The sequence below is a fragment of the Rissa tridactyla genome, chromosome 8 (assembly GCF_028500815.1).
Source record: "Rissa tridactyla isolate bRisTri1 chromosome 8, bRisTri1.patW.cur.20221130, whole genome shotgun sequence".
NCBI lineage: Eukaryota > Metazoa > Chordata > Aves > Charadriiformes > Laridae > Rissa > Rissa tridactyla.
This window is the reverse complement of record NC_071473.1, coordinates 19,706,110-19,723,648: the sequence shown is the minus strand read 5'-3', so window position 1 is coordinate 19,723,648 and position 17,539 is coordinate 19,706,110. Positions and strand designations below refer to the sequence as shown.

General features: G+C 62.7%; 3 protein-coding genes and 1 non-coding gene across 9 annotated transcripts; 2 read left to right on the top strand and 2 right to left on the bottom strand.

Annotated features, from left to right (window-relative positions):
• Positions 1-1,350: 1,350 nt before the first annotated feature.
• On the top strand, positions 1,351-3,965 carry WFIKKN1 (WAP, follistatin/kazal, immunoglobulin, kunitz and netrin domain containing 1). Its single transcript, XM_054212319.1, is given in 2 exon segments — positions 1,351-1,638; positions 2,397-3,965. Coding segments are annotated over 2 exon segments (1,773 nt in total). The 3' UTR covers positions 3,882-3,965.
• A 507-nt stretch (positions 3,966-4,472) lies between these two features.
• Positions 4,473-7,807, bottom strand: METTL26 (methyltransferase like 26). Its single transcript, XM_054213057.1, has 6 exons — positions 7,580-7,807; positions 5,722-5,884; positions 5,514-5,573; positions 5,064-5,131; positions 4,771-4,849; positions 4,473-4,681 (listed from the first exon to the last, which is right to left on the bottom strand). Exons 1-6 carry the CDS (start codon positions 7,768-7,770, stop codon positions 4,634-4,636), a joined length of 609 nt encoding a protein of 202 aa, XP_054069032.1. The 5' UTR covers positions 7,771-7,807; the 3' UTR covers positions 4,473-4,633.
• Positions 7,808-7,900: 93 nt separating this feature from the next.
• Positions 7,901-7,971, bottom strand: TRNAG-CCC (transfer RNA glycine (anticodon CCC)). Its single transcript has one exon. It is a non-coding gene; the product is annotated as a tRNA-Gly (tRNA).
• Positions 7,972-9,735: 1,764 nt separating this feature from the next.
• On the top strand, positions 9,736-17,176 carry MCRIP2 (MAPK regulated corepressor interacting protein 2). 6 transcript variants are annotated; one of them, XM_054212949.1, is made up of 6 exons: positions 9,736-9,877; positions 9,985-10,066; positions 12,009-12,136; positions 12,386-12,487; positions 13,137-13,219; positions 16,734-16,870. In XM_054212949.1, the coding sequence occupies exons 1-5, from the start codon at positions 9,826-9,828 to the stop codon at positions 13,205-13,207; spliced, it is 435 nt and encodes a 144-aa protein (XP_054068924.1). In that variant the 5' UTR covers positions 9,736-9,825; the 3' UTR covers positions 13,208-13,219; positions 16,734-16,870. The 6 variants fall into 6 exon arrangements, with proteins under 6 accessions (XP_054068924.1, XP_054068927.1, XP_054068926.1 ...); XM_054212952.1 differs by having other exon boundaries at positions 13,137-13,210; positions 16,734-16,850; XM_054212951.1 differs by lacking the exon at positions 16,734-16,870 and adding an exon at positions 13,332-13,854.
• The last annotated feature ends 363 nt before the right edge of the window (positions 17,177-17,539 follow it).

The window sequence follows — 17,539 nt, the reverse complement described above, 5'->3', positions numbered from 1 at the left end:
ATGGGGCTTGCTCCGGGAGCCACAGGCAGGGGGAGCATAGGACCATCACATGGGAAAAACACCTCTGCAGTGCGGGTGGGTTAGTTTTTTTCCCCAAAAAAAGTCAAGAAAAGGCGCCCTAATTTTTTTTTTGACCCCTCCACCGCCTGCCCCCGCCCCAGTTTGCAGCCCTGCATAGGGTAGCCTGGCGGTGCTGAGCCCCCTGGGGTGGGTTTGCTGCTCCCCCCTAGGCACTGAGCTGGGTGGGTCACAGCGCTCGCCGGTGCTAGAAGAGTTAATGCTCCCGAAATGCCATGAAATGTTCCTGTTGCAGGTCAGTCTCCAGCGGGGATTAGGGAAATCTGGCCCGGGAGCCAGGGCCGGCTCCTGCCAGCTCAGGGCCAGCTGCAGGACATGCTCAGGGAGGCAGCGGCGGGATTGAAGCCCAGGCACAGCGTGCCGGAGCAGTCCCGCCAGTGGCTGGCACGGCCAGGCACTGCCGTCCAGCTCAGAAAAATACATTCTGGCCATAAATCAGCGGGGAGGGAGGGCTGGGCGCTGCCGCCAGGCTGGTTGTGACCCGTCCGGCGGGCTGGGTGGGCACCCACTGTGCCAGGCGGGCCAGGGTCCCATGCTGGGTGTCACCAGGTAGCACCCGTGGGATGACGCAGGGACAAGCAGGGTGGATGCGGGCCAGTGCTGGCACCCTGGTCCCGGGCTGCCTTTGCCCGGTGGGTGGCAGGCAGCAAGGTGCGGGGTGAGGGGCTCCCAGGGCAGCCCCCAGCGTGGGCTCAGCATGTCTCCCTGCCGGTGGCCCTCTCTGAGTGGACAACAGGCTCTGGCTGTTTTCTCATCCTGCAGGAATTCGGCTCCATGGGCCGGGCGGGTTTTTTTTGTGTCGTCGTCTCCCCCCTCCTCCTTTCACTCTCCCGCTTTGGAGACTTTCCGCATTCTGCCTTTGATCTCCCCCCCCCCCCCCCCCGCCCCGGCCCCGTGTTTGCCCAGCCGATCGCTGGGCTTGCAGGGGTTAGAGGCTGAGGTCAGCGCCTTTCCCATTCCAAACACCCAGAAACATCAGTGGGAAGGGAGGGGATTCAGATTACAACCTTCCCGTCCTCCCCTTCCACCCCACTCGCCCCGCTCACCGCAGCTGGCGATGGACTGAGCCCCTTTCGCCCAGGACACCTCTGCCACCGTGTCCCCGGCACCCCAAGAGCCGAGCAGCAGCGATGGATGGCAGTGATGGGCAGCACCTCAGGCGGGCCGGCAGGCGCTGGGCGTTCTGAAGGGCAGAGCTTTGGTCCTCTTCTCCTCCTCCTCCTCTTTGTCCCCCCTGCCTGCCCGCCTTCTCCCTCATCCCCTCCATCCTGAATGTGATTTATCCCCAGCCCTCGCCAGCGAGCCAGGCCAGTGGCGTGGGCTGGCCAGATGCCTCCTCGTGGGAATTTCAGCCGGCCAGGCCGGGGCCGGCAAGTGGGCGGGGGGCAGCGTGCCCCCCCGGGCATCCCGCTCCTCCTGCCTTTGCTGGCAGCAGCAGCGGCCGGGCTGAGCCTGCAGCCGGGCAGGGTGCGGCACCTGGGGGTCTGCCCCAACCAGCTGAACCCCAACCTGTGGGTGGACGCGCAGAGCACCTGTGAGCGGGAGTGTCAGGCTGACCAGGTGAGCGGGGGCTGCGGTGGGGGACGGGGGGGGGGGAACATCCCCAGGTCCCTGAGGGAGATGCTTTGGGGTGCGGGTCCCACACCCGGTGCAGCTGGTTCAGTTGATGGGAGGCTCAGCCCAGCTGCAACTTCGCCCCCTGCTCCCCGGCCCCCCCAGTGGGCAAAGAAACTGCTTGTTGCCCCCCATGTCCTCCCCCTTGGGCCATGCCCTAGGATGCTCCCACACAGCTGAGGGGCTGGGACAAGGGGAGTGGGTGTCCTGGGTCAGGGACCCCCATCGGGCAGTGGACGGCCTCCCCTGCCCCCTCCGTTTCCCTGGGGGCAGGAGCCCACCCACGGACCGGGCTGCACATCCCCGAGAGCCCCAGCTCCGGGCTCTGCAGCAGTGAGGAGGGGCACGGCCACCTCTACCTGGTTAGGGCTGCTCGGGCCCAGGGGGACTGACTCCTTTGCAGTTCATCTGTGTAATGAGTTCTGCCGCCCCTCAGCCAGCAAAAGCTGAGAGGGTGAGAAGCCGTCTGCCAGGCTAGAAGGGGCCATCATCACTGCAGCGCGCCCCTAACGCTGCTGGGGGTGTTGAGGCAGGGCTGGGGCCGTTCTGGGGTGGTCTGGCTCTTACCTGGAGCCCAGCGATGCTGGGGGTGTACCTGCCCACCCGAAATCACAGGGCGGGGTGGGAACAGCACCCACGGCACGGCGCTGATCCCCACGTCATCCCCCCCCCAATTCCCTCTCCCCGCTCCCCACCATGGCCAGGACTGTGAAGGCTTCGAGAAGTGCTGCACCAACGTGTGCGGGCTGCGGAGCTGCGTGGCCGCCCGCTTCGCCGATGGCAGTCTCCCGGCGCTGGCACCGACCGCCTCCTGCGAGAGCTTCGTGTGCGCGCAGCAGGGCTCCGACTGCGACATCTGGGATGGGCAGCCAGTCTGCAAGTGCAAGGACCGTTGCGAGAAGGAGCCCAACTTCACTTGCGCCTCTGACGGCCTCACCTACTACAACAAGTGCTACATGGACGCCGAGGCCTGCCTGCGCGGCACCCGCCTCACCACCGTCCCCTGCAAGCACATCTTCACCTGGCCCGACACCAGCCCCATGCCACAGGAGACAACGGCGCACCCCACGCCAGGGGCCGGCCCTGAGGTGCCAGTGCCCCCCGCACTCTACAGCAACCCCTTCCACCAGTCGGTGCGCGCCGGCGGCACCGTCAGCTTCCGCTGCGACGTCAGCGGGCGCCCGCGGCCGGACATCACCTGGGAGAAGCAGAGCGAGCGGGAGGAGAACTTCATCATGCGGCCAGACCAGATGTACGGCAACGTGGTGGTCACCAACATCGGCCAGCTGGTCATCTACAATGCCCGCCACGAGGACGCCGGCATCTACACCTGTACAGCCAGGAACGCTGCCGGGCTGCTCCGTGCCGACTTCCCGCTGTCGGTGGTGAGGCAGGAGCCTGGGGGGACCCCGCGGGCTGGCAGCCCCCAGCCCTTCCCCAGCGCCGAGTGCCTGAAAGAGCCCGACCGGCGGCGGTGCGAGGCGCTGGAGGTGCGCTGGCACTTCGACGCCAAGCAGGGCTCCTGCCTCACGTTCCGCTACGGGGGCTGCGGCGCCAACAGGAACCATTTCGAGACCTACGAGGAGTGCCGGGCTGCCTGCCTGGGCAGCTCCCGCCCCACCTGCCTGCTGCCCATGGTGCAGGGTCCCTGCCAGAACTGGGAGCCCCGCTGGGCCTACAACCACCTCCTGAAGCAGTGCCACTCCTTCGTCTACGGCGGCTGTGAGGGCAACACCAACAACTTCGAGAGCAAGGAGACCTGCGAGGACGTCTGCCCCTTCCCCAAGAGCCTGCAGTGCAAGGCTTGCCGCTTGAAGAGCAAGATGGTGCTGAGCCTCTGCCGTAGCGACTTCGCCATCGTGGGCCGGCTGATGGAGATCGTGGAGGACCAGGACTCCGGCATTGCCCGCTTCGCCCTCGAGGATGTCCTCAAGGACGAGAAGATGGGCCTCAAGTTCTTCAACATCAAGTACCTGGAGGTGACCTTGACCGACATGGACTGGAGCTGCCCCTGCCCCAACATGACGGCGGAGGACGGGCCGCTCATCATCATGGGCGAGGTGCACGATGGCATGGCCATGCTGGACCCCAGCAGCTATGTGCGGGCGGCCAACGACAAGCGGGTGAAGAAGATCTACGAGCTGATGGAGAAGAAAACCTGTGACCTCCTGAACCGCTTCCAGGACTAGGGGAAGAGCCCGGACGTGCCGATGGGGCAGGGGGGCACAAACCCACGATGGGCAGCCCCCGCACCAGTGCTTGTATCTAGCGGTTACCACCGTCAGGTAGCTCCCCCCCCAGCCCCACACTGAGCCCCAGCCCAGCTCCCACCTCCCCTGTAATTTATCTGCCACATGCCCCCCCCCCCGCCCCTCGAGAACGAGCCCCCAGCCTGGTCAGCAGCAATAAAGGACTGGGTTGGGTTGCAGAGGGGTGGGAGCTCTGCCAGGACACACCCTTCCCCCCCCCCCCATAAAAACCTTCCCACCCCTGGGTGCTCCTGCTGCGCAATCTGACTCCCCACTGATGCTGCAGGGGTCAAAAGGGAATGCCCCGCCCCGCCCCCCTCCCCCCCCAGTGTCAGTGCTGAAAGCATCAGGGAGCTGCTTGGGCGGGGGGAAGGCCCCGGAGTTTATTGGGGGCAGCAGCACAGTCCCGGGGGTGAAAAAGGGGAATGGGTCCCCCCCACCTTTGGCACAGCATCCTCCGGGGAAACAAGGACCAAGCAAGGAATGTCCCCCATGCCCAGGGGTGCTGTGCCCCATCCCCCCAGCCTGTGGTAGCTGTGGTGGTTCCTCTGGGCCAGGCTGGGGCACCCCATTGCAAAGGGAGCCCCGAAGGGGCTGGGGGAGACGCCCCCCCCCCCCCCCCCGCCCTCGCCAAGCCCAGCCCCCCTCAAGGGGTGGGGGGTGGCCATGCCGGGAGGTGCCGTCGGGGCAGGTTACTGCTTGCGGAAGATGAGACTCTTGTTGTTGGCTGGCATGTCCACCTGGAAGCACAGAGAGAGGGGTCAAGGGGGGTCCCCACCGGTGCGGGGACTGTCGTCGTCGCCCTCCCTGCCAGACTCCCAGCACCCACCATCCTCTCCAGGCGCAGCCCGTTGGCCTCGGCCAGCTGCCGCAGCAGCACTGTGTCCCGAAGGCCCCAGGCAGGATTTCTGCGGGGAGGAAGGCGAAGGTCAGAGGGACAGACATCTTGCCCTCCTGCTCCCCGAAGTGTCCCCACCTCCTGGGGGTGCCCCCAGGTCGGGGGGAGGCTCCTCCCGGGAGCCACTTTAGGTCTCATCTTGAAGGATGATGCTGGGAGGGAGCTCCTGGTGGGTGTAGCACCAGGCCACCAGCAGCCCTGGGCCCCCGGCCTCCCCCTCCTACCTCTGCCTCAGGCTGTGGTCAAAGTCCACGTTGCTCTGGGGGCTGATCTGGCCATCCACGGCATAGGGCTGCGGGGACAGAAAGCTGGAGCTGCGGGCACCAGCCATCGTGTGTGTCCCCCAAACACACACGCCCACCCCACCCCCTCCCCAGCCCACAGGCTGCTGCCCCCACCAAGCACAGAAGCCGAGCGAGAAGGGGCACGGCCCTGAGAGGGACCACCGGTCCTGTCACCCACCGCAGGCCCCTCCCGTCTTGGGAGTGAACAGCCAAAGCCACCCCATGAGGTCTCAGTGTGTTCCCTGAAACGCTGAGATCCCCAAACCTGAGCCCCCCCACCTTTTCCAATCCCCCCCCCCGCCAAGCCGTGCCTGGAGCTGCCCTCCCCTCTGCCCCCCCCAGCATACCCAGGGACACCCCCGACCTGGCAGGATGCCAAGCAGCACCCACCCCGTAGGTGAAGAGCACTCCTCCGGGCTTCAGCAGCACCCCAGCACCCTTGAACAGCCCCTGGGGAAAAAGAGAGGTGGGGGGCAGGTCAGAGGGCTGGGGACACCGACTCCCCCCCGGCAGCCCCCTCCGCAGCCCTGGGACCCCCAGGCCAGGGAGCAGGGACGTGGCAGGGGGCTGGCGTGGCTCCAGCCCTGTCCCCACTCACCTCGGTGCACCGCAGCTCCGCGATGTGCATCATGTTGATGCTGACGAGGAGGTCGAGGGTGGCAGGCTGGGTGTCCCCCCACGTCTCCCAGCCCTGCGAGACATCCAGCAGGACCGGGGGCAGCATGTTGGGTACCTGCATGGCCTCCGCATAGGCAGCAATGCTGTGGGCACCAAACCTCACGTCATCCCCAGCTGGGGCATTGTTTCCCCCCCCAGCACTCGCTGCAGGCAGACCTGAAACCTGCCCATCCTGGCTGCCAGCAGCAAATCCCAGGTGGAGTCTCTGATGTCTAATATAAGGTTGTGCTTGCAACACACACCCGGTAGGGGGGGCTCAGCACAGGGCAAGGGGTCTGGTATCGCCGAGCTTTGCAACAGGGTGACGGGGGTGCTGGGGGCAGCCGGGCAACCCCCTGCAGCTGGATTGAGAGACCCCAGTGCCTCAAAAAACCCAATTCCCCGTTGCCTCTCAGCAGAGCGGCCAGAGCACTCTGCCCTCCCAGCTGCCTGCACCCACGTGCTCAGGCTGCCTGCACCCTGCCTGCACTTACCCCCGGGCTGCCTGCAGCTCTGCCTGCACCCATGTGCCCAGGATGCCTGTATGCTGCCTGCGTGCTGCCTGCACCCACGCCCCCGGGCTGCCTGCACACTGCCGGTACCGCTGCACCGCTCCCCTGTGATTTTGTGGCACTTTATACCCTTTCCGGCACATTCGCCAGCCAGGGCTCAGTTCTGGACACATCGGAGCAGGGAACTGCAGTTTCCCAGCCTGAGGATTATTTTTAACCAGGGCCGGGTGCTGCTGCTGGAGAGGTGACGGGTGGGAAGAACACCAGCTGCACCCCCCCACACCCTTGACAGACGCCCATTTCGGCTCCTCCCCACTGGCTTTTTTTTTTTTTTTCGGGCGTGGGGGGGACTTCCTCCCCATGCTGCAGAGCCAGGGTTTATTTTTGTTTCCTGAATGGAAACCGAGCCCTCTCAGCCCGGTGCTGCAATGCCTGGATGGGCTTTTGGCTACGGCCGGACGCACGCACGCTGGCGCAGGGCAAATAAACACGGCGTGACGGCAGGAGCAGGGTGCCAGCCAGCCACCGCGTGTAGGGGAGCCACCGGGGTGTCCCAGTGGGGTGGGTGGTGTCAGGCCCGGCATCACCGCGGAGCATCGCGGTGGATAAGGGGAGGGCGATCACCGGGCATGGTTGGGCGCTTTGCGGGCAGGAATCGCTCCGTAGCGGGGTGGGCTGGTGGAGAGATGAATATTGGGGCTTTTCTGGGAAAAAAATAAAGTTGTGAGCTGGGGAGCCAGGGCTGTTTGGGAGTTGGATACTGGGGCTTTCCTGGGGGGAAAAAAAAAAAAAGTAAAGCATCGACTTGGGGAGCCTGGGGTCATCTGAGAGTTCAATATTGAGTCTTTTCTGGAATAAAAATAAAAGCACCGAGGTGTGGAGCCTGGGCCATCCGAGAGATTGATATTGGGGTTTTCCTGGAAAAAAAAAAAAAGAATCCAGCTGGGGTGCTGGGGCCATCTGAGAGTTGGATAGTGGGTATTCCCTGGTTAAAAATAAGCATGGAGGTGGGGAGCCCGGGCTGCCTGAGAGTTCGATATTGGTTTTTTCCCTGGAATAAAACACAGCACCGGCTGGGGAGCCTGGGCTGCCTGAGAGATCGATATTGGGGTTTTCCTGCAAAAAAAAAAAAAAAAGAATCCAGCTAGGGCGCCTGGGCCATCTGTTGAATATTGGGTCTTTCCTGGTTAAAAATAAGAACCGGGGTGGGAGCCCGTGCCGTGGGTCCGTGGGGGCTGCAGGCTGTGCCCCCCCAAGGACACCCCCCCCAACGCGCTCCCCGCTCACCTGCGCAGCGCCTGGGGGTCGATGTCGGAGGGCTGCCAGCGGGTCTGGGGCAGCGCCCGGGCGAAGTAAGCGGCGTGCAGCCCCGCGCCCGCCCCCACCTCCAGCACCCGCACCGCACCGGGCCCCGCGTACTCCCGCAGCACCGCCAGGATGGGGCCCTTGTTGCGCTCCGCCGCCGCCGGTGCCTGCATGGCGGGGGAACGGGCGGCGGGACTACGAGTCCCAGCCGTCCCCACGGGGACCCGCCCCCACGCGCCGCGGGTGGCACCTCCCACGGGGGTCACGGGGAAAAGGAAAAAAGAAAACCATAATAAAAGGTTTTGCGCCGCCCGGGAATCGAACCCGGGTCGCAAGAATGGGAATCTTGCATGATACCACTACACCAGCGGCGCTGCCGTAGTGTTTGTTGCCCCACCGATATTCAATGTCTTCACAGGTGACGGCAGCCAGGGTGGTGTGGGGCAGTGGGTGCTGCCGCGCGCCTTACCCATGGGCTTTCTCTACCCCATCCCCACCGCCCCCGGCAGCACCAGGTTAATGCCCCGCGGGGACACCCCAGGAAAACGGGGGCGCATGGCACTCTCCAGTGGGGAAACTGAGGCACAATGCCCCCCCAGGTGACAGGGCAGGTGATGAGTCAGTGGTGGCGTCCCCCCGTGTCACAGTTGTATTTAAGCGTGGTGACGAGGGCCCTGTAGGGTTGGGGGGAGTCAGGTGAGGGCTGATAGCAGCTGGAAGCCCCCCACAAGCCACCCACGGGTGCCTGGCACCCCGCAGGATCAGGCCCTGCTCTGCGGGATGCTCTCCTGGGGGGCTGGGCACCCTCCCGCACCATGGCCACGCCACTGTTGGGGCGTAAAGGCCAAGGTCACCCACATGGGGTGGCTTTGGTGCCCCAAGAGCAAGGCTGGAGCAGCCCTGAAACTCCTGGTGGGTTTATCACACAGCCTGTCCTCAAACGCCTAGGTGCCACCCAGCCACAGGTGGCCAGGACTGGCTTGGGGTCCCATCCCGGCGCTGCACATGGGGACACCTCAGTGCACCTTCCCTGCTCCAAAGGTCACCGCTATGGCCGGGATGCGCCACTCGGTGGCCCACAGCTCCCAGGCAGTTACGGGGTGCATGGCTCAGGGCTCACTGGACTTGTCACACCGCTGTCCCCATGGTAGTGGCACCTTAGGCCCTGCCTCTGGACCCCCTTGCTGTCCCCTGCATGGGTCCTACCTGTCCCAGGAATGACTCCTGTGCGTCCCCTGTGTGTCCCATGGCTCCAGTGTCACATGTCTCCTGAACATCCCCTCTGTGATTTCTGTGTCCCCTGCGTGCCTGTGCCATCTTGTGTCCCATGTCCCCTGTGCCCTCTCTCCTACTTGACCCCTGTGTGTCCCCATGTCCCTTGTGTGCACCCTGTGTCCCGTGCATGTCCCGTCTCCCACATGTCCTACTTCTACCCTCTATGTATCCCATGCATGTCCCCTGTGCATCCCTATGTCCCAAGTGTGCCCTCCTGTGTCCCATGTGCGTTTCCTGTGTCCCCCCTGCCTCCTACATGTGCCCCTCTGTCCTGCGCGTGTCCCCACATCCCATGTGTGCCCCTTATGTACCCCACGTGTCCCCTGTGTGTCCCCACATCCTATGTATGCCCCTTATATGTCCTGCGTGTGTCCCATGTGTACCCCCCCACCTCTCACGTGTGCCCCCTGTGTGTCCCCATGTGTTCCCCCTGTGTGTCCAGTGCGTGTCCCACATGTCCCCCACACACCTTCCATATGTGCCACCTATGTGCCCCACGTGTCCCCTGTGTGTCCCCACCTCCCACGTGTGCCTCCTGTGCGTGTCCCATGTGTGCCCCCATGTCCCACGTGTCCCCTCTATCTGTCCCGTGCGTGTCCTGTGTGCCGCCAATGTGTCCCGCATGTGTCCCATGTGTGTCCCCATGACCCACGTGTTCCCACTATGTCTCCCGTGCGTGTCCCCTGTGTGTCCCCACATCCCACGTGCGTCCCTTACGTACCCCGCATGTGTCCCCCTCCCCCACCTCCCACGTCTGCCCCGTTGCACCCTGCGCGTGTCCCCCTTCCCACCCTTCCCCTGGTCCCCCCCTCGCTGCCCCGTGCGGTCCCTTTAAGTGCGGGGGGGGGCGTGTCGCGGTGCCCGGCCCGGCCCGGCCCGTTAAAGGCCCGGCGCGGGGCGCGCGCCGCACTGGGGCGGGGGCGGCGGGGCCGGTGCGGGGCCCGTGCCGCAGGATGTACACGCTGACGCGCGGCCCCAGCAAGCTGGCCACGCAGCGCCGCACAGGTACCGGGGTTGGGGAGGGGGGGGGCCGGGGCAGGGGGTGTGCGTGGGCCCCCGTCCCGCCCGGTTCTGACCCACCCCTCCCCCCCGTCTCCCGCCGCCGCCCGCAGGTCCCACGCAGCAGGCGGTGGAGAGCAGCAAACTGGGCGAGCTGCGGGGCCGGCTGCAGCCCGGCGCCTGGCCCCCCGCCAGGTGAGCCCCGTGCCGCCGCCGTGACCTTGGGGAAAGGTTACCGGGGCGGCCGGGCCGCGCCGACCGGGAGGGAGGGGCCGCGGGAGGGTGGCACCGGAGGGGGAGGCGGGGGGGTACACCGCTCGGTGCCCGCATGGCCGGGCGTGCGGGGGGTTGCAGCGCTGCCGGTCCCCGCCCGCGTCTCACCGAGCCTGCACCGAGCGGCGTGGGCTGCCCCTCGCGGGGGGGGGGGACGACACGGGGGACATGGGACGATGACACCGGAGTTGGTCGTGTGTGTGTGTCCCCCCGCCCCCGGGGATGTTCGGGATGAGGCTGCTTCCGAAGAGCTCGGGGGAACGGGAGTTGCGGCCGGTGGAGCGGGCAAAGTGCAAGCAGTGGCGGGCTGCGGGCCCCGGGGAGGCGGGCGGTGGAGGGGGGGAATGTCCCGGGGTGTGGGGGGTCGGGCAGGGGGGTGTCCCGGTGCGCTGCCGGCCCGGGGAGACGGACAAGGGGGGGTGTCCCGGTGCGCGGGGGGTGCTGCCCGCAGATGCTGCCGGTGCGGGGGTGCCGGAGCGGAGCAGAGCCGGGGCCGGGCTGGGCTGGGGTTGTGCAACGCACCCCCCCCGTCAGCCCCGGGGGGAGGCATCGGTTGCACAAACCCCGCTGGCTGCTCCGCGCCGGACCGGTGTGGAACCGGCTGGTCCCCGGCGGGGCGCAGATCCCGTCTGCAGACCGGGGTTCCTGCAGACCGTGGTGGCTCACGGCGGGGGGGGTTGGAGGATGTCCCGTGTCCCTAAAGGGAGGGGGGGGGGGGGGGGGCATAGCTTTGGGGTGAAAAACTCTCAACTTCTAGCAGAAATAACTGTTGGGGGGGATTTAAGCAGCTGGAGGGGTGATGGCTGCTGCTCCGCAGGTGCTGTCAGCTGGAGAGCTGGAGACAAGCTGTGCCCTCCCCCCCCCCCCCCCCCCCCCCGCTCTGCCCGATTCCTCCAGCCTCAAGGAACGGATGAGAAAAAGCCCCCCCCCTTCCAGCTCCCCTCCTTCCTGGCACCTTTCACTAATTAACTACTGGGGCTTCTACCGCACTGACCCTCCTTCAGGCAGGCTGGTGGGGCTCCTGCCAGCTGCCCTGCCTGCAGGGGTGCTCCCCCCCCCCCGCCCCCGGGTCCTGGGGGGCTGGGGGACATCACTCTGACCTCCCGGCAGGGACGTCATGGAGAACATGCCTGTTCTCCCTCCCGCCTGCCCTGTACACCATAACCCGTCTGTGCTCCCAAGGCCCCTTAGACTTTGTCCGGTGAGAAACGTGGCCGTTGCAACCGCGTCCTGCCCCAAACTGGGCAGAAAAGCCAAAATGTTGAAGTTTTGCACTGGATGTGCCCACAAGTCGCATCCCAAACCTTTCTTTTTTGATCTGCCGGGTGTTGATGGTTCCAGGCTGGGGCTGGTTTCAGGGTCCTGCTCTCGGGAGGGGATCCCAGCTCCGAGGAAGCCTGACCTGCTCCCAGCTGGCAGAGGGTTTGGTCCCAGTCCTGGGGCACCTTGGGGACGCGCTGGGGGCTGGGGCTGCTGCAGCGAACCAGCGTGTTTGGTTTGTGAAGAACGGCACAATGGCACCTAACTGGATTTCACTTCCATTTTCCTGATATTTCAGCAATTTTGCTGAGAGAAATTTTTATTTTAGGGACTGCGCTTGGTGCTGGGACTGGAGGATGGGTGGGAGACGGACAGCGCCTGCTTTTCCCTGGGGAGCTTCCCTTGCTTGCACCCCTCTTTGTGCAGGAACCCCCCTCCCAGGGGGCTGGGTCCCTTTGGGTCCCCTCCCTTGGGGACAGGGTTGCATGCTGTGTCTGAGTGTGGATGCTGTGGGGCAATCCAGGGCAGCCCCTCTCCTTGCTCCAAACCGTGGGGGGAAGAGCTACCCACCCCCACTTCACCTCCCCCTGGCTTCCCCCCACAGCCCAGCCCAGAAACTGGTCTTCAACAGAGTGAACGGGAAGAGGCCGCAGGTGCTGCCACAGCAGGTCTCGGCCCCTGAGGAGTGCTACACGCTGGCCCACGAGGAGAACGTCCGCTTTGTCTATGAAGGTGAGGGTGGAGGGTCCCTGGGGACAGGCACCCCCTCACTGTCCCATCCTGGGGGTGGGGGGTGTGTGGGCTGGAGCATGTGGGATCCCTCCTGAGGCAGCTGCATGGTGCTGGGAGTCTCGGTGTCAGGGCTGGGGTCCCCAGCCTGGGTACCTGCCCTCCCTTGCACCACCTGCTGCTCCTCTCCTGGGCTGGGCCATCCCTATCCCAAAACTGCCTGTCGTGTCCCCTCCTGCCGTCCCCCCCCAGCCTGGCAGCAGGTAGAGCAGCAGCTGGACAGCAGCCGGAGCGGGGAGAGCATCTGCGGCCCCGTGCAGTACGTAGAGAAGACCCCCAACCCCGGACTGAAAAGTAAGTGGGAAGCAGTCGGGGCACTCAGGGGTGCGTTGGGCTCATGGGTGCAATGAGCTGGTGTGGGCTCAGCCGGGCCCCTGAGCAGGGCTGTGATGGGAGGAGGAGGATGATCCCAGTGCTGGGTGTGACAGAGGGGCTGGGTTGGGACTGTCCTGCTGGGGCTGAGGCCCCTTGGGCGGTGCTGGGGGGGCAGCTGGCCCCCAGCACTGTGGTGGGGGTGTCCCACCATGCCCCATCAGAGGAGCCCAAGCAAGCAGGACACCTGGTTGGTGACTTCTGGAAATCATGCCTTCTTCAGCCACCAGGGTGGGTTGGGAGAGGAGCCCCCCAGGTCCTGCCATGGGGATCTGCCTCTCCTGGGGCCATGCAGGACCAAGTCAGAGTGCAGCGGAGACAGGGATGATGAGCTTCTCTGATGGCAGCTGGAGAAAGGGCTGTGAGCACAGCGTGGGGGCTCCTGCCCCAAGAAGAGAAGTTCCCTGTAAACTCAGCCTGGCCTTCTGGGGGCACGGCACAGGGGTGGGGGAAATTTTGGGGTGTCTTTTTTTTCCCCTTTCCCCCCCCCCCAGTGGCAAATGGTGTGGTTCAGGGAAAGCACATGGAGCCCTGCTCCAGCTGCTCTGCTACGCTCTCCCCTCTCTTGCAGACTTTGTTCCCATCGACCTGGAGGAGTGGTGGGCACAGCAATTTCTGGCCAAAATCGAAAACTGCTCATAAAAGGGAAGAAAGGTTTGGGTTTTTTTTTTTTGTTTTTTTTTTTTTTTTTAAAAAAAGAAACAAAGCTGAGAGCAGCTGGTCAGAACCCAGAATTGGTGGTGTTTTAGAACCACATTTTTAAAAGATGGCCGAACCCAAGTGACCCATGCTGCCAGCCCAGTGGGACCGGACCACAGCCATGCCCAGCCGCATGCCCCCTCCCTGCGCCCGGCGTGGAGGAGCAGCCTGCGGCCCCAGCCAGGATTCCTTAAGTGCCAGTTCTCGGACCGCTGCAGCTCCTGCAGCCACCAGCTCCCAGGGACACTGCAGTGCCATGCTGGGGCCGAGGGAGCGGATCCAGCCCCACAGGGAGGACAGTGGGGTGCTGTAGCAGGACCGCCAGGCAATAAAGCACTGAAACTGCCAGTGGAGCGGCGGTTGTGGGATGGGGAGGATGTGTTGGCAGGAGATGGTGAAGCAGCTGGGATGCAGCATCGTGCCCTGGGCTGGCGTGGAGCAGAGGGGGAAGTTGTTTGTGGCTGAGTCCTGCCCCAGTGGGTACCATGCTGCTCTGGGGGCAGAGGGCTTGGAGCATCTCCCTGTCTTCCTTGGAGCTGCATCCCTGCCCCAGTGCTGCCTCATCTCCCTGGGCTCAGCCAGGGGCGGTGGCTGCTGCCTTGGGTGGGGGTGGGGGGGGTTACGTTTGGGATTGGTGGGGGGACGCATGTGGGCATCTGCAGGTGATGGGCACAGGGGGCTGAGCACCCTGGCTGTGGCTCAGAGCGAAGCTGTGATACGTTGGTGGGTAAAGCTGCAGGAATGAAGGTGCCAGGGCCAGCCCTCCCTGCCATGGAGGCACTTGACATTGTGGTGACAAAAGCCTTTTAAGCCCCAAGCTTAAGGTCTCCTCCCTTGCCTGTGGCTGTTGGGGTGCAGTGGGGCTAAGAGAAAGGGGGTTGTGGCTTCCTGTGGTGGAAGGGTGGGGACATCCCCAGTTCTGCTCCCAAAGGCAGCCGATGCTCAAAAATCCTTCAGCCCAGGGGCTTTTCCAGGCTGGACTGAGCCCTTCCAGGTCAGGTTTTGGAGGACACCCCCTCTTTTCCTGCTGTGTCCTGCCCACAAGGCAGTGAGCAGGAGCCCGGCACAGCCCAAGGGTGCTGGAGGGGCTGGAGCTGCTCTCAGACTCCAAAGGAGGCCAGAAAACACCCACTGGGGAAAAAAAAAATAAAATCTTTATTATTCCTATGATGGGAATAACAGCCCCACTGCAGCCAGAGGGGAGCAGCAGCCACCTGGGGCCTGGGATGCTTCTCCCACCACACATGGCCACCATGACCTGGGGGAAGTGGGGGCAGAGCAGGGCCAGCACTCAGCTGGGCTGTCCCTGAGCTGCAGTGTCTGTCCCATGAGCAGCCCTGCTCATGCCCTGGGGCTGCAGCTGTGACCCCCAGTGAGCAGCACTGTGCACAGCTGGCAGCTCCTGCTGTGGCCAGAGGGTTGTTACAGCATCGTGTGACTGCGAAATGCTGCTTTGTTAAGACTTTCTTCATTTAGGCCAAGATGACCCCAGCAGTGGGGGGGGCTGGCACCAGGAGATGCCATCCTTGCCCTTGACTCCTCTGTCATGGCAGGGGCCACGCTGCCTCTGTGCCGCCCGTCCCAAGCCTTGCCGGGGGTGTCACCAGTACCCCACGGGGATGTGTGCTGGAAGGGAGGCGGGGGGGTGTTTCCCAGGTGTGCTGCTGCGCTCAGGGTGCTGCCAGCCCATCGCATTTTGACATCTCACCCTCGTGCAATTTCCCCCTTTCCCTCTGCTGCCCACCCCAGGTGAAGCCCCAGAGGTGCTGCTGCATCCTGCCGTATCGCCCCTTCCAAAAAAAACCAAATACTGGGAGTCCCAGCAATTTCTGGGTGGCCCCAGGCACCCTCCCAACCAAAAGCATCCCCCCTGCTTTCCATGCACAGGCACCGCTGGGAGGAATGGGGCTGGTGCTGGGGTTTTCCCACCGCCTGGTGCCCCCGGCAGCACCTGGCTCTGCCGCCGCCAGGGATGCTCCCAGGGAGCAAGCCCTCCATGCCAGCGCCTCCCACGTGTCCCAGGAATGCCATTCACCTGCTGGCTGCTTACTAATAAAAAACACACGTTGGGTAAGATCCAGGGAAATTCTTAGTAACATGATGCACCATCGTTTTGAACAACAACATTAGGCAAAGGGAAAAAAAATGGAACAGGAAAGAATGAGTCAGTCACAGGAATGAAACAAAAACCCAACCCAAAAATATAACCCAACCCCTGACAATGCAATCACAAGAAGGGAATCAGCACCCCTCGCCATAAATATTAATTCATTTAGTTATGTGCAATTGTGTGTCTTACTATAGTGCAAATAGCTCTGCATTGATCACGGAGCAGCCGGCCCGAAGGGGACTGCTGCCGGGTGACACAGGGACTAGTTAAGGACAGACAAGAATCAACACGGATTTAAAACAAACAAACAAACAAACAAAAAGAAAAAAAGCAACCTGACTACAGGGAAACGCCAAAAAAGAAATCCCGGTTGCTGCCTCCGGCTCAGCGCAGGCAGGGCTGGGCAGTGCTGGTGCCTATTGCACCATGCCCAGCGGTGTCCCCAGGCGAGGGCCGGCGGGGACAGGGAAGAAGAGGGGGACGTGGGACGGAGGAGTGTGAGGGAGAGCACAGCAGGACACGGGCGCAGCGACAGCATCGCTGGCCTTCAGACCTGGTCGCGCAGCCGGTTAAACCCTGTGACAGGCGGTAGTGAGACCAGCAGCGTCCCCAGGCAGCCTGTGTCGCCGCTCAGCCCCACTGCTGTCAGCCCCAGCGCTGGCTCTGCCACCGGACCCACCACGTGCCTGGGCTGTGGGCATTTCTCCAGGAACACATCCTCCGTGCCAGTTCCTCGGGACAGCCATGCCTCCACCCATGGGGAGGAGGGGACGGCCTTGTCCCAAGAGGTTAAAGGTGACGGAGCCTTGGGACAGGATGCTGGCCTTGTCCCCACCAGCCAGAAGGGTCTGGATCTAAGCTACGTTACAGCCTCCTGTTAAACGACGAGCAAACCACCTCACAATATGCGGCAACACGCGGGCAAAGCCCACGGAGCAGCGTCCCCATGGGCGCAAGCATTGGGCAGGGAAGAGGGACACACGGTGCAGTTTGGGGATCCCAATCCCCACCCATCCAGGCTTCCCCTGCTTTTTTGGGCTTGTGGGGTTTTTTTGCTGTGTGGCTGGGAATGAAGGCTGGCGAGTGGCAGCGTGACATGCCCACACACACACGCACGCGCGCACACGGCATGGTGGCAGGCGACACACACGCACCATTTGTGATCCCAGCGGCAGGAGGTACGCCGCCATTGCCCCCACTCCCTTCCCAGTGAAAAGTTTCTTACATTTATACATTATTTAAGACACGCCGATATATAAATTACTGTCTCTATATATACTATGTATAGGCAGCAGGGCCAGTCCGTGAGGAAGGGCACCCCTGGGGGCTTCTGCTCATTTCCCTCTCTCCTCTGTGTAGTGCTGGAAGCGAGTGAAGCTCATGAAGACCTGCTCCAGGGAGATCTGGCTCACCGAGTAGTCCTCCAGGCGGAACTTCTCTTTGGCTTTCTCCAAGGCCCCGAAGACCTACAAGGGAGGCCGCGGCCGTGACTGCAGGGACCTCGGCTGCCACGCGGAGACCAGAGGGACGGTCTCCCGCTAGGGAGACCCCGGGGCAGCGACGTCTTCCCTGGCAGGAGGGCGGGGGGATGCCAGGAGCTGGATTATTTAGCAAAAGTACCTGACCCCATTTAGAAATGTATGTTTTATATATATCTTTTTTAAAGTATATATGATACATATATATATATTTTTTTTTTTTGTATAGCCCTGGGCCCAAGGTTTCTGCTCAATGTATTATACGTTATATATGCAATATATATAATATTAAAAACCTATATAGTATACATACTGTATATAAAACTATCTGTATATAGTATACAAATAGTTTTTTTATATATAGTAACTATATACAGTTTTTATATATATCTGTATACTACGTACTCTATATATAACATATAGAGTACATATATACACCATATACTGTATACTCTGTATAGGGTATACAGAACACACATATACCTATAAAGCTATATATAGTATACACTATATACACAGTATATAGTACACAGTATATACATACACAGGATATAGAATCATAGAATCATAGAATTGTTGAGGTTGGAAGGGACCTTTAAGATCATCAAGTCCAACCTTTAGCCTACCCTGACAAGAGCCACTTCTAAACCATGTCCCTAAGTGCCCCATCTACCCTTTTTTTAAACA